The 14,671-nt window shown below is 42.4% G+C and overlaps 1 protein-coding gene across 1 annotated transcript in view; it reads right to left on the bottom strand.

Moving 5' to 3' along the window:
- The window catches only part of otud4 (OTU deubiquitinase 4), a 35,731-nt gene that overhangs the window by 17,230 nt on the left and 3,830 nt on the right, over nucleotides 1-14,671 (bottom strand). Inside the window, exons 8-14 of the mRNA XM_070440196.1 lie at nucleotides 10,877-10,916; nucleotides 10,052-10,103; nucleotides 8,461-8,560; nucleotides 6,920-6,984; nucleotides 6,732-6,832; nucleotides 6,525-6,634; nucleotides 4,402-4,686 (exon numbers count right to left, since the gene is read on the bottom strand). Coding sequence (XP_070296297.1) covers nucleotides 4,402-4,686; nucleotides 6,525-6,634; nucleotides 6,732-6,832; nucleotides 6,920-6,984; nucleotides 8,461-8,560; nucleotides 10,052-10,103; nucleotides 10,877-10,916 — 753 coding nt within the window. The remainder of the gene's footprint in view (nucleotides 1-4,401; nucleotides 4,687-6,524; nucleotides 6,635-6,731; nucleotides 6,833-6,919; nucleotides 6,985-8,460; nucleotides 8,561-10,051; nucleotides 10,104-10,876; nucleotides 10,917-14,671) is intronic.

A 14,671-nucleotide genomic window follows, 5' to 3' on the forward strand; every position in this document is an offset into this window, starting at 1 on the left:
ACCACAGTTAATACCGGCACACAGTTATAACCGGCCACACAAGTTAATAACCGGCCACACACAAGCTTAATAACCGGCACACAGTTTAATAACCGGCCACACAGTAATAACCGGCCACACAGTTAATAACCGCACAGTTAATAACCGGCCACACAGTTAATAACGTCCACACATAATAACCGGCCACAACAGGAATAACGGCCACACAGTTAATAACCGGCCACACAGTTAATAACCGGCCACACAGTTAATAACCGGCCACACAGGTTAATAACGGCCACACAGTTAATAACCGTCCACACAGTTAAAAAGGGCACTTAATTACTTAACATATTCATAAACAAATGATCTCCAGCACCATGTGTGTCTACATATACCAAACTAACAATGTTACATTTTCTGTAGTCCCAAAAAATTGAAGAGAAAAATTCTGAGAAGGTTGATTTGCGGCCCTCCCCATACACCGCCGGACGGGACTTGAGACACGCTCTCTCTCCTCTACGCGGGGGGGGGGGGGGGGAAATGCTCCAGGAGAAAAAAGGTGTTCTGATCTATAACCATTTTATAATCCAATTGCTGGCGCAACACCGCTATCATGTTGTCACAGTTTGAATAGAGGTTCTCAGCTTCTGCAGATATATATATATATATATAAATATATATATACACATACACACACATTTTCAAAAACATCCTGTGGCGTTCTGCATTAGCATCGAATAGCCCGCGATATGAAACTTTTCAGGAAGTCAGGAACCAATATACACAGTCAGTTAGGAAAGCTAAGGCTAGCTTTTTCAAAACAGAAGTTTGCTTCCTGTAGCATAACTCCAAAAAGTTTTGGGACACTGTACAGTCAATGGAGAATAAGAGCATCTCCTCCCAGCTGCCCACTGCTCTGAGGCTAGGAAAACACTGGCACACCAAACCTGTATGCTCTCGTTGGCTGGTCCTCACTACATATCCGTCGCCAAACCCACTGGCTCCAGGTCATCTATAAGTCTTGCTGGGTAAAGCCCCACCTTAGCTCACTGGTCACCATAGCAACACCCACCCGTAGCACACACTCCAGCAGGTATATTTCACTGGTCARCCCCAAAGCCAACACCTCCTTTGGCCGACTTTCCTTCCAGTTCTCTGCTGCCAATGACTGGAACGAATTGCAAAAATCTCTGAAGCTGGAGTCTTATATCTCCCTCTTTAACTTTAAGCATCCGCTGTCAGAGTAGCTTACCGATCACTGTACCTGTACACAGCCCATCTGTAAATAGCCCACCCAACTACCTCATCCCCATATTGTTACTTAACCTCTTGCTCTTTTGCACCCCAGTATCTCTACTTGCACATCATCATCTCCACATCTATCACTCCAGTGTTAATGATAAATTGTAAGTATTTTCGCCTCTATGGCCTATTTATTGCCTACCTCCCTACATTTGCACACACTGTACATAGATTTTTCTATTTTTATTTTATTTTGTTATTGACTGTACGTTTGTTTATGTGTAACTGTGTTATTTTTGGTCGCACTGCTTTGCTTTATCTTGGCCAAGTCTCAGTTGTAAATGAGAACTTGTTCTCAAACTGGCCTACCTGGTTAAATAAAAATAAAGAAACTATTTTACAGGACTTTGAGATACAGAGCGCGCAAAATGATTATGCGCATTTGGCCATTGCATCGGCTACAACTGGAAGGCTGATTTACTATTGGATGAATACATGGCTGCTAGCAGTGGGTATTACATGTAGAGTTAGCGAGTTAATGTGTGTGGAGTTTCCACTTACTCAGGTGGTGAATTAGCCCCAAATAAACTAGCCTATGATATTAGTGCATATATAGACGCAGGCAAATTAATCTCTTTATTTTTATAAAACATCTGGAGCCCTTTTTGCATGACAATCACTGGATTAGGTTGCACATTTAAATATTTTGAATCACAACGTATTTGTTGAATACCATCTCGGTAGTCGACGAGACTTTTTAATAAAAGCTGTGAATACCATCCCGGTAGTCGACTAGACTTTCTAATAAGAGCTGTGAATACCATCCCGGTAGTCGACTAGACATTTTAATAAAGCTGTGAATGACTTCAGAAAATGATACTCATTACATGAAGCCGCAAAAAAGATTTGCGACCAGAATCATGGGCTGGGTGCCACCAACTGAAAAATGTTAGTCTGTGGCCCTGCTTTAACTGTCCTCCTCTCCCACTCATTTTAGTCATTTAGCCGATGCTCTTATCCAAAGCGACTTACAGGAGCAATTAGGGTTAAATACCTACGACAGATATTTCACCTAGTCAACGCCATGCCACCCTCTCCTGTACCTATAGCTGCTGTTAGATTCACCATAAGAGCTCCCCTTAACTACGTTCATGTGTTAGTAACAGTGCATTCGGAAAGTATTCAGACCCCTTTGACTTTTTCACACAAGTTCCGGCCGTATTCTAAAATGGATTAGATAAAACATTTTCCTCATCAATCTACACACAATACCCCCATAATGACAAAGTGAAAACAGGTTTATTCATTTTTGCAAATGTTTATTTWAAAAAAKWAWAAKAYAAATAGCTTATTTACATAAGTATTCAGACCCTTTTGCTATGAGACTCGAAATTGAGCTCAGGTGCATCCTGTTTCCATTGATCATCCATGAGATGTTTCTACAACTTGATTASAGTTCCACCTGTGGTAAATTCAATTGATTGGACCTGATTTGGAAAGGCAAACACCTGTCCATATGTGACCGACCACCTGGATTCGGTCTGAAGTAGCAAAATTTGAAAATGTGTTTTTTTTTTTTTTTACATTGGAATATTGTCAGACTGACACCATTTAACTCTTTTGTTTGTAGCTACATCTGGTTTGGCGTTGTATCGAGTCACTCCGGTTCACACGGACCGTGGCGTGTGCAGAAAGTAGCCCGTCACTTTTCCCAACTGATCGGTCGATAGCGGCTGCTAAATTCAGGACATTAAAATGTTGCTGAGAAAAGTAGAAAGAGAAAAAGAAAAGTTGCAAAATCGTTGTAGTTCTAGATGGTTCTAGATGGTAGATGGTAGATGGTTAACGTTAATATCTTTCAAAAACCGGTGCGGTAGACGGTGGACTGTCAACACARACTGAACAGCTCACGTTATAGACAGAACCATGCTACATGGCAGACCAATCCAAACTCATCTCTCGGCATGTCCAGCCCATCCGTTATCTCAGCCAATCATGGGAAGGTTCCGTGCTTAATCCATGGCTAAAGCAAATAGGCTCGTAATTTAACAATTTTATAGAAATACAAGTTCGTTATTAAGGCACATGAAAAGTTCACGTCCGCAGWAGGCATTTCTGCCCCAAAACGCATTTTTGATAAAACATTTAATGAAGTGAAGTGTGAAGTAGTGACACGCGACATACGCCTAGTTTCCTGAAACGATTCACATCGGTCCCACAGTTGACAAGTGCACGTCAGAGCAAAAACCAAGCCATGAGGTCGAAGGAAGTTTCCATAGAGCTCCGAGACAGGATTGTGTCGAGGCACAGATCTGGGGAAGGGTACCAAAACATTTCTGCAGCATTGAAGGTCACTGACAGAGCTCCAGAGAACCTTCCAGAAGGACAACCATCTCTGCAGCACTCCACCAATCAGGCCTTTATGGTAGAGTGGCCAGACGGAAGCCACTTCTCAGTAAAAGGCACATGACAGCCTGCTGGGAGTTTGCCAAAAGGCACCTAAAGACTCTCAAACCATGGGAAACAAGATTCTCTGGTCTGATGAAACCAAGATTGAACTCTTTGGCCTGAATGCCAAGTGTCACGTCTGAAGGAAACCTGGCACCATCCCTACGGTGAAGCATGGTGGTGGCAGCATCATGCTGTGGGGATGTTTTTCAGCGGTAGGGACTGGGAGACTAGTCAAGATTGAGGGAAAGATGAACAGAGCAAAGTACAGAGAGATCCTTGATGAAAACCTGCTCCTGAGCACTCAGGACCTCAGACTGAGGTGAAGGTTCACCTTCCAACAGGAGTGGCTTCGGGACAAGTCTCAATGTCCTTGAGTGGCCCAGCAAGAGCCCGGACTTGAACCCGATCGAACATCTCTGAAGAGACCTGAAAATAGCTGTGCAGCGACGCTCCCCATCCAACCTGACAGGACTTGAGAGGATCTGCAGAGAAGAATGGGAGAAACTCCCCAAATACAGGTGTGCCAAGCTTGTAGCTTCATACCCAAGAAGACTCGAGGCTGTAATTGCTGACAAAYGTGCTTCAACAAAGTACTGAGTAAAGGGTCTGAATACTTGTGTATATGTGATACTTCAGGGTTTTGAAAAACATTTCTTAAAACCTGTTTTTGCTTTGTCATTATGGGGAAATTGTTTGTAGATTGAAAACAAATGAATCCATTTTAACAAAATGTGGAAAAGGGGAAGAGGTCTGAATACTTTTCACTGTGGTTTGTTTTCCATCTAAGATCTGTGTAAAAATGTAGTATTGYGGTCCAAACAGACCTGGTGTTGAGGTGGAGGGTGCTCCGGACCCCTCCCTCCTCTACAGTGGCCTGRGGGGGCCAAGAGTGCTGCTTCTGGACACCACGCCCACCACTTTGGGAGGGTCCTTTAGCCTGGGAGACAGACTGCGTTGCCGACGGCGTCGAAGGCTTCCCTGACTTCCTTCCTCTTCCCCTGCCCTCCCAATCTGGAGAGAGAGAGAGGGAAGGATTGGGAGTGTTCCAACAACAGAACACAGCTCATTCTAAAACAAATATATTCCAGAACACAAGAGATCGATCAAAGACTGATTGCTCTCGAATCCAGAGCAGGAAAAGGTTATTCAAGAATACTGTTGGGAAGATGCAAGAGGTTTCATAGAGTTAGTGGCTAGGGGACATGTTTWACTTTTTAGGGATAGGGGGCAGCATTTTCACTTTGGATGAATKGRGTGCCCAGAGTYAACTYCCTCCTACTCTGTCCCAGATGCTAATATAMGCATATTATTATTACTATTGGATAGAAAACACTCTGAAGTTTCTAAAACTGTTTGAATGATGTCTGTGAGTATAACATAACTCATATGGCAGGCAAAAACCTGAGAATAAAATCAAACGGAAGTGGGAATTCTGAGGCTGGTCGATTTTCAACTCATCGCCTATTGAAACCCCAGTGGGATATGGATTGTTTGCACTTCCTACGCCTTCCTTAGATGTCAACAGTCTGTAGAACTTGAATGAAGTTCTACTGTGATGTGGAGCCGGATGGGAGCTGTTTGAGTCAGTGGTCTGGCAAGAGCAGTTCCTGGTCACGCGCATTTCACATGATATCGATTTGCGTTCCATTACTTCTATAGACACAAAGGATTCTCCGGTTGGAACGTTATTGAATATTTATGATAACAACATCCTAAAGATTGATTCTATACTTAGTTTGACACGTTTATTCGACCTGTAATATAACTTTGAAGTTTTCATCCATTTCACCTGGATTCTGCACGAGCGTTTGGATATGTGAACTAAACGCGCTAACAAAAGTAGCTACTTGGACATAAATAATGGACATTATCGAACAAAACTAACAATTTATTGTGGAAATAGGATTCCTGGGAGTGCATTCTGAATGAAGATCATCAAAGGTAAGGGAATATTTATGATGTAATTTCATATTTCTGTTGACTCCAACATGGCGGAGAAATGTTGTTTCTATCTGAACGCCCTCTCAGATTATTGCATGGTTTGCTTTTTCCGCAAAGTTTTTTTGAAATCTGACACAGCGGTTGCATTAAGAACAAGTGCATCTTTAATTCTATGTAAAACATGTATCTTTCACCAAAGTTTATGATGAGTATTTCTGTTATTAGATGTGGCTCTCTGCAATTTCTCCGGATATTTTGGAGGCATTTCTGAACATGGCGCCAATGTAAACTGAGATTTTTTGGATATAAATCTGCACATTATCGAACAAAACATACATGTATTGTGTAACATGAAGTCCTATGAGTGTCATCTGATGAAGATCATCAAAGGTTAGTGATTCATTTTCTCTCTATTTCTGCTTTTTGTGACTCCTGTCTTTGGCTGGGAAAATGTCTGTTTTTTGGACTTGGCGGAGATCTAACACAATCATATGTTGTGTTTTCGCTGTAAAGCTTTTTTTCTTTTTAAATCGGACACGATGGGTAGATTAACAAGATGTTTATCTTTCATTTGCTGTATTGGACTTTTTAATGTGTGAAAGTTACATATAAAAAAAAAATTTAAAAGAATCCCGCGCTGCCTTTTCAGCGGAATGTTGTTGAGGGGTAGCGGAACGTGTGTCCTAGAAAGGTTATTAAGGCCCTTACCAGAGATTAGGGGGCTAGGGGACAGTTGTAGGGTCCTTACCAGAGATTAGGGGGCTAGGGGACAGTTGTAGGGTCCTTACCAGAGATTAGGGGGCTAGGGGACAGTTGTAGGGCCCTTACCAGAGATTAGGGGGCTAGGGGACAGTTGTAGGGTCCTTACCAGAGATTAGGGGGCTAGGGGACAGTTGTAGGGCCCTTACCAGAGTTTGGAGCAGAGCCGTTGTTCAGTCTCTTTCCGTCTCGGGCCACCGTGCTCCAGGACAACGTCTCATCTGTGGGAGGGCGCAGGTTCCAGAGGGACACAGTGTGTCTGGACAAACACACAAATTAATATTATATAATAAATAAAGAGTAAATAAGAGTAAATCAGAGAACAAAGATAATATAAAAGGAGAAAGATGACCTACCTCTTGCCCAGTTCCTCTATGAAGACAGTGACGGGCCCGTTGTCAGGCGACACTTCCTGGATGTAGGCGCCATAGTAACGTCCACCGTTGTCAAGGCGAACCTAGAGGGGGCGGGACAGAACTACACTATCAGAGAGCATCCACACAAAAACAGTCAGTGGAGAGAAGACCTCACACACACACCGTACCTTGCACTTGTCTCCCACTGTATACTGCATCCCAGCGGCGATGCAGAAATCCAGCTTCTGCTGAGCTGAAACAGGAAGTAAACAAGTTATAACAGGTGAACAAAATCACCATGACACCACCACAGGTACCATGGTTATTATAGTAAATGACATCTGAAACTAAAATTTAAAAAAACTGAAAAACAATTTAATCRCCAAAAAGAAAAACTGAAACTTTTGTATTTGACAGCATAAAAAATAAAATAAAATAAAAGCTGGAGTGACGAATCACACTTCAACATCTGGCAGTCCGACAGAAAAAATCTGGGTTTGGCGGTTGCCAGGAGAACGCTACCTGCCCCAATGCACATTGCCAACTGTAAAGTTTGGGGGAGGAGGAATAATGGTCTGGGGCTGTTTTTCATGGTTCGGGCCCCTTAGTTCCAGTGAAGGGAAATCTTAATGCTACAGCATACAATGACATTCTAGAAGATTCTGTGCTTCCAACTTTGTGGCTACAGAGTTTGGGGAATTCCCTTTCCTGTTTCAGCATGACAATGCCACGGTGCACAAAACGAAGTCCATACAAAAATGGTTTGTTGAGATCGGTGTGGAAGAACTTGACTGGCCTGCACAGAGCCCTGATCTCAACACCATCAAACACCTTTGGGCTGAATTGGAACACCGACTGCAAGCCAGCCCTAATCGCCAAACATCAATGACCGACCTCACTAATGCTCTTGTGGCTGAATGGAAGCAAGTCCCCGCAGCAATGTTCCAACATCTAGTGGAAAGCCTTCCCAGAAGAGTGGAGGCTGTTATAGCAGCAAAGGGGGGAACCAACTCCATATTAATGCCCATGATTTTGAAGTGAGATGTCGGACGAGCAGATGTGTCCAAATACTGTTGGTCATCGGGACAGGCAGGTAGCCTKGTGGTTAGAGCGTTGGACTAGTAACCGAAAGGTTGCAAGATCGAATCCCCGAGCTGACAAGGTAAAAATCTGTCGTTCTGCCCCTGAACAAGGCAGTTAACCCACTGTTCCTAGACCATTATTGTAAATAAGAATTTGTTCTTAACTGACTTGCCTAGTTAAATAAAAGTAAAATAAAAAAATGTAGTGTATATTAACCTGTATGAGATACCTATCAGATAGGTATCCTTCAGTTGCACAACAATGCATCACCGGCAATGTGTCTCCCGCATTTAACCCCTAAACCATCGCCCGGGGAACAGTTGTTGGGGGGGGGGGTTTAACGGCCTTGCCCAAGGACAGAAAGGCAGATTCCCCCCCCCGCCACCCACCTTGCCTGTTCAGGGGATCCTGAATCAGTGACCTTTCGGTTACTGGCCCAACACTCTTAACCGCTAGGCTAGCTGCCGTACACAGGTTAACAGCACGTGACCTACAGATGACCTACTGCTCTATCAGCGGTCAGACTAGCCGTATGGACAAAGTGCTTTCTATATCCCTTAGTGTCCATGTCTTCTAAAAGACAGAAATACTTCTTTGGATGTAACTGATGGGAATTGGATTCAAATGAATTATCTTAAAAATGTACCTCTCTTGGACTTGACCCAGACATCGTACTCAGTGTTTCTGTAGAGGAGAGGGTTGAGAGAACGTCTGACCCTGTTGGAGAAGGGTGGACCTCCTCGACCCTGAAACGCACAGCAAATAACCAACCAATAAACAACCAAGGGATGTGACAAATGGACAATTCTGCTTAACGTTTAAACTGCCATAAAAAAAAAAATAATAATAATAATAATAATTAAAACGATAAGAAAAAAATGATTAAATTCCACGTCAATTCACAACACAGAATAATGGTCCAATTAGGCAAGCATGACCGCAGGTTATTAGGTTCACCCATCTAGTACCGGGTCGTACCCCCCCGTCGCCTCCAGAACAGACTGGATACTAACGCAGTCATATACCTCCGCCACCAGCCTGTACCGTTGACACCAGGCAAGACTCGTCTGAAGGTAGACCAGTTTAAAAAAATGAATAAACGTATACAGTTTATATTAGGTACACAGACTGAATACTAACGCAGTCATATACCTTTGAAAGCGGCACGTTTGTCTGTAAGGGTTCGCAACGGCTTTTTAGATTCAGACAAATAATAATACCTTCCCTGGTTGATGCACCATTTTACTCTGTAAAGGAATACCYCTTCTGAGGCGGGACTAACTTCCATCACTAGGCGACCAGAACTGTCAATCAAATAATAGAGCTGCCTGAAAGAAAAAAAAGTACTTAAAAAAAGTTGGTTAATTACCAAATACATTTAATAGAAAACTAATTTTTGAATCCACTCCTAAGATTCTCGCAGCTAAAATAAAGCAGGGGCCGATCATCAATGGATATATATATATATATATATATATATATATACAGTACCAATCAAAGGTTTGGACACGTCAACTCATTCAAGGGTTTTTCTTTATTTGTACTATTTTCTACATTGTAGAATAATAGTGAAGACATTAAAACTATGAAATAACACATATGGAATCATGTAGTAACCCAAAAAAGTGTTAAAACAAATCAAAATATATTTTATGATATTCTTCAAAGTAGCCACCCTTCGCCTTGATGACAGCGTCGCACTGCTTCTAGACACACCGCTCGCTTAACCCAGAAGCCAGCCGCACCAATGCGTCAGTAGGGAAACGCTGTCCAACTGACGACCGAAATCAGCTTGCAGGCCCGCCATAAGGAGTCGCAAGAGTGCGATGGGACAAAGGAAATCCCAGGCCGGGCCAAACCATCCCCTGACCCCGGACGACTTCCGGTCACGGCCAGCTGTGACACAGCCTGGGATCAAACCCGGGGCTGTAGTGACGCCTCAACGCGATGTAGTGCCTTATGCTGGCTAGGATATTCTAAAGGACAGACCGAAGACTGAACACACCCTGGCATCATCACTGAAGAGAAAGAGCAGCCAGCCGCATTGTGATTAGAATTTTTTGTGGGGGGGGGGGGTACGATTGCGAAAAAAATTCCGTAACAATCAGGATCCCAATTTAACATAACCGTTAATTACAAATCAATAACCAATAAACCGAGAGAGATCAATAACAGCGAGAAAAGAGAAAGAAGCCTACTCTACTGTGTGTGTGTGTGTGTGTGTGCCCTATAGTTACCTTAACGGTGAGTCCCCTGTGGGCTGCAGGTCCAGCTGGTCCATCGTGGCTCCTGTGGATCACAACCACATACACCTTATAGTCAGACCAGGGTTTCCGTGGCGACGGACATTTAAGCGATAGCATTTTTTACATTTACTGAACATTTGAGAAATTTACCGGACAAATATGTATTAAAATGCTTAAGCTGATTAGATAATATAGTAAATCTTTAAGAATTAGAATATGGTAATTCACATTAACAGAACACGCAAATAGACGATGCAATGATGTGCAGTCCTTAGAAAATTCTGATAAAATAACTGTCCACATTTACACTGAACAAAAATGTGAACGCAACATGTAAAYTGTTGGTAAAACGTTTCATGAGCTGAAATATCAGATCTCAGAAARGTTCCATGTGAACAAAAAGCTTATTTTTTCCCCCTCAAATTTCATGCACAAATTTGTTTACATCCCTGTTGGTGAGAATTTCTCCTTTGCCAAGATAATCCATCCACCTGACCGGTGTGGCATATCAAGAAGCTGATTTAACAGCATGATGATTACGCAGGTGCACCTTGTGCCGGGGAAAATAAAAGGTCACACTAAAATGTGAATTTCTGTCACAACACAATGCTACAGATGTCTCAAGTTGAGGGAGTGGGCAGTTGGCATGGTGACAGCAGGAATGTCCAGCAGAGCTGTTGCCAGAGAACTTAATGTTATTTTCTCTACCATAAGCGGCCGCCAACATCGTTTTAGAGAATTTGTCAGTACGTCCAACCGGCCTCACAACCGCATGRAACGACGCCAGTCCAGGACCTCCACATCCAGCTTCTTCACCTGTGGGATCTGCGGCCAGCCCCCCGGACAGCTGATGAAACTGTGAGTTTGCAAAACCAAAGAAGTTATTCAAAAACTGTCAGAAACCGTCTCAGGGAAGCTCATCTGCGTGCTCGTCCTCACCAGGGTCTTGGGCTGACTGCAGTTCGGTGTCGTAACTGACTTCAGTTGGCAAATGCTCACCTTCGATGGCCTCTGGCACGCTGGAGAAGTGTCCTCTTCACGGATGAATCCCGGTTTCAGCTGTACCGGGCAGATGGCAGACGTGTGGGCGAGCGGTTTGCTGATGTCAACGTTGTGAACAGAGTGCCCCATGGTGGCAGTGGGGTTATAGTATGGGCAGGCCTAAGCTACGAACAATGAACACAATTTCATTTTATCGATGGTAATTTGAATGCACAGATATACCGTTTGGAGATCCTGAGGCCCATGTCTTCCCATTCATCCGCCTCCATCACCTCATGTTTCTGCATGATAATGCACGGCCCCATGTTGCAAGGATCTGTACACAATTCCTGGAAGCTGGAAATGTCCCAGTTCTTCCATGGCCTGCATAATCCCCAGACATATCACCCATTGAGCATGTTTGGGATGCTCTGGATCGACGTGTACGACAGCGTGTTCCAGTTCCAGCCAATATCCAGCAACTTCACACAGCCATTGAAGAGGAAGTGGGACAACATTCCACAGGCCACAATCAACAGCCTGATCAACTCTATGTGAAAGGAGAATGTGTTGAGCTGCATGAGGCAAATGGTGGTCACACCAGATACTGACTGGTTTCCCTACAACAGATTCATATCTGTATTCCCAGTCATTAAAATCCATAGATGGAGGACATAATGAATTTATTTAAATTGACTGATTTCCTTATATGAACTAATAACTCAGTAAAAATCTTAGAAATTGTTGCATGTTGAAGTTTATATTATTGTTCATTGTAGTTTCCCTAAGCCAAAAGACGAGTAACGAACCAACACGAACCAACATCACTAGCCATGTCAATCTCTATAGTAAGAACAGCAAGAATCACTAGCCAACATGTCAATCTACTATAGTAAGGAACAGCAGAATCACTAGCCAACATGTCAATCTACTATAGTAAGGAACAGCAGAATCACTAGCCAACATGTCAATCTACTATAGTAAGGAACAGCAGAATCACTAGCCAACATGTCAATCTACTATAGTAAGGAACAGCAGAATCACTAGCCAACATGTCAATCTCTATAGTAAGGACAGCAGAATCACTAGCCAACATGTCAATCTACTATAGTAAGGACAGCAGAATCACTAGCCAACATGTCAATCTACTATAGTAAGGAACAGCAGAATCACTAGCCAACATGTCAATCTACTATAGTAAGGAACAGCAGAATCATTAGCCAACATGTCAATCTACTATAGTAAGGAACAGCAGAATCACTAGCCAACATGTCAATCTACTATAGTAAGGAACAGCAGAATCATAGCCAACATGTCAATCTACTATAGTAAGGAACAGCAGAATCACTAGCCAACATGTCAATCTACTATAGTAAGGAACAGCAGAATCACTAGCCAACATGTCAATCTCTATAGTAGGAACAGCAGAATCACTAGCCAACATGTCAATCTACTATAGTAAGGAACAGCAGAATCACTAGCCAACATGTCAATCTACTATAGTAAGAACAGCAGAATCACTAGCCAACATGTCAATCTCTATAGTAAGGACAGCAGAATCACTAGCCAACATGTCAATCTACTATAGTAAGGAACAGCAGAATCACTAGCCAACATGTCAATCTACTATAGTAAGGAACAGCAGAATCACTAGCCAACATGTCAATCTACTATAGTAAGGAACAGCAGAATCACTAGCCAACATGTCAATCTACTATAGTAAGGACAGAGAATCACTAGCCACCATGTCAATCTACTATAGTAAGGAACAGCAGAATCACTAGCCAACATGTAATCCTAGCTATAGTAAGGAACAGCAGAATCACTAGCCAACATGTCAATCTACTATAGTAAGGAACAGCAGAATCACTAGCCAACATGTCAATCTACTATAGTAACGAACAGCAGAATCACTAGCCAACAATCTACTATTCTCATAGTAAGAAAGGTGATCTGTCTGTCCAAACAGACTCTGGGACAATTGTGGGACGATAGATCCCCAAATTCATACAATCAGTAGGCTTAAGCTACATGATTATTTTCATTTTCTTTAAAGTCTGATGCAAGAGATCATAACAGTTAGATTTAATTTATTTAAAAAAATATATATATATAAAAAAAATGGATGAACTATTATTTCTTCACATTATAAAGTGTTCGTTCCATAATGCAATTAGCAGGAAAACACCATTGTCAAAAGGGCATCATGCGAACGGTTTCATGTAACAGAGAAGAAAATATCCGGTTAGAAAGAGGAGACCTCTACTAGCGTGGGTTGTTATTATGAAGTTAGGTGGACTGACATTTTGCTGAGGAATAGGAGTGTTAAATTACCACTGGGTGCGATGGTACATGCGATAGATTTTTTTATTCAATCTATGACGCGTATATGTTTCTGTAATTGAAATCTGTGTGTCTCAGGTCAAAACATCTTATTTTTTAATGTCCTCGTGATATTTTGACATCAGCACCAGGCGGCTTATAGCAGCAACCAACTACTATAGGTTTCAGATGAGGTCAATGCACCTGTACCCATAGTGCCTCTAACCCATTCAACATTAAGTCCTGACGTTGTTTTGCCGGAATATGACTCTGGATGTAAAACTGCTACTCCAACCTCATATCTATTTCTGTCCCTCCTGAACATATTGTCTCCATGTAWAGAAATCTCAGCTTCTTCAAAAGAAGAGTCCAAGTGAGTCTCTGATATTACCAATACATTCATATTTTTTGACTGCACTAGACAGCATATTTCATGAATTGTGTTCCTTAAACTGCATATATTTTAGTGAGCAAATAACAGACCTTTCTTTGGTAGATATACAGTATGTATATGTCCAGACATGAATCAGCAGTTGGGAGTCAGAGAGAGATAAGTCGGTGTGTGTGGCTAGAATTACTTCTCTGTCTTTAGTCGTTGCAGTATATCTGATATTTGTCTCATTGCCGCCCCCCCCCTCCCCCTCCTGCTGCTGTCTTGTTTGGACCAGGTCTCTCTCGAAAAATACATTTTTATCTCAATGAAATTTAGCAAAAGGCACATGGACAACGAAGAAAGCTGATATAATTCCTCTACGGATACGGTCTGTTTTTCGCTAGGCTACTTTGAAAGCAAAGGTAAAGACATGCCTTAATTATATATGTAGTAAAATGTTCCAGGTACAAGTAACCGGTTTTCCGAGAAATACACACTGAGCCTCCAGCTCATTGCAGAGTGGTGTGTGAGGCGCTGAGGAAGCCTGCCTTCTGTTGACAATGCACTTGCTGTTTGCAGCTGCTCTCCCTCCGACAAGCGCCTCAGAGAGGAAAATCTATCTGTGTGCTAGTTTAAATTCCACTAACTTATGCAAATTAACCTTTAGACCAATAAGCTATGACCAGTCAAATGTATTTCCATCAACTGGTATTTCCATCCGTGTAGAGGCTAATAAAGCCTTATGTCAGTCTATAAAGCCTTATGTCAGTCAGTGTAGAGGCTATAAAGCCTTATGTCAGTCAGTGTAGAGGCTAAAAGCCTTATGTCAGTCAGTGTAGAGGCTAATAAAGCCTTATGTCAGTCAGTGTAGAGGCTAATAAAGCCTTATGTCAGTCAGTGTAGGGCTAATAAGCCTTATGTCACTGTCAGGTAGA

This window comes from Salvelinus sp. IW2-2015, unplaced genomic scaffold (assembly GCF_002910315.2).
Source record: "Salvelinus sp. IW2-2015 unplaced genomic scaffold, ASM291031v2 Un_scaffold2296, whole genome shotgun sequence".
In the NCBI taxonomy this organism is placed as follows: Eukaryota; Metazoa; Chordata; class Actinopteri; order Salmoniformes; family Salmonidae; genus Salvelinus; species Salvelinus sp. IW2-2015.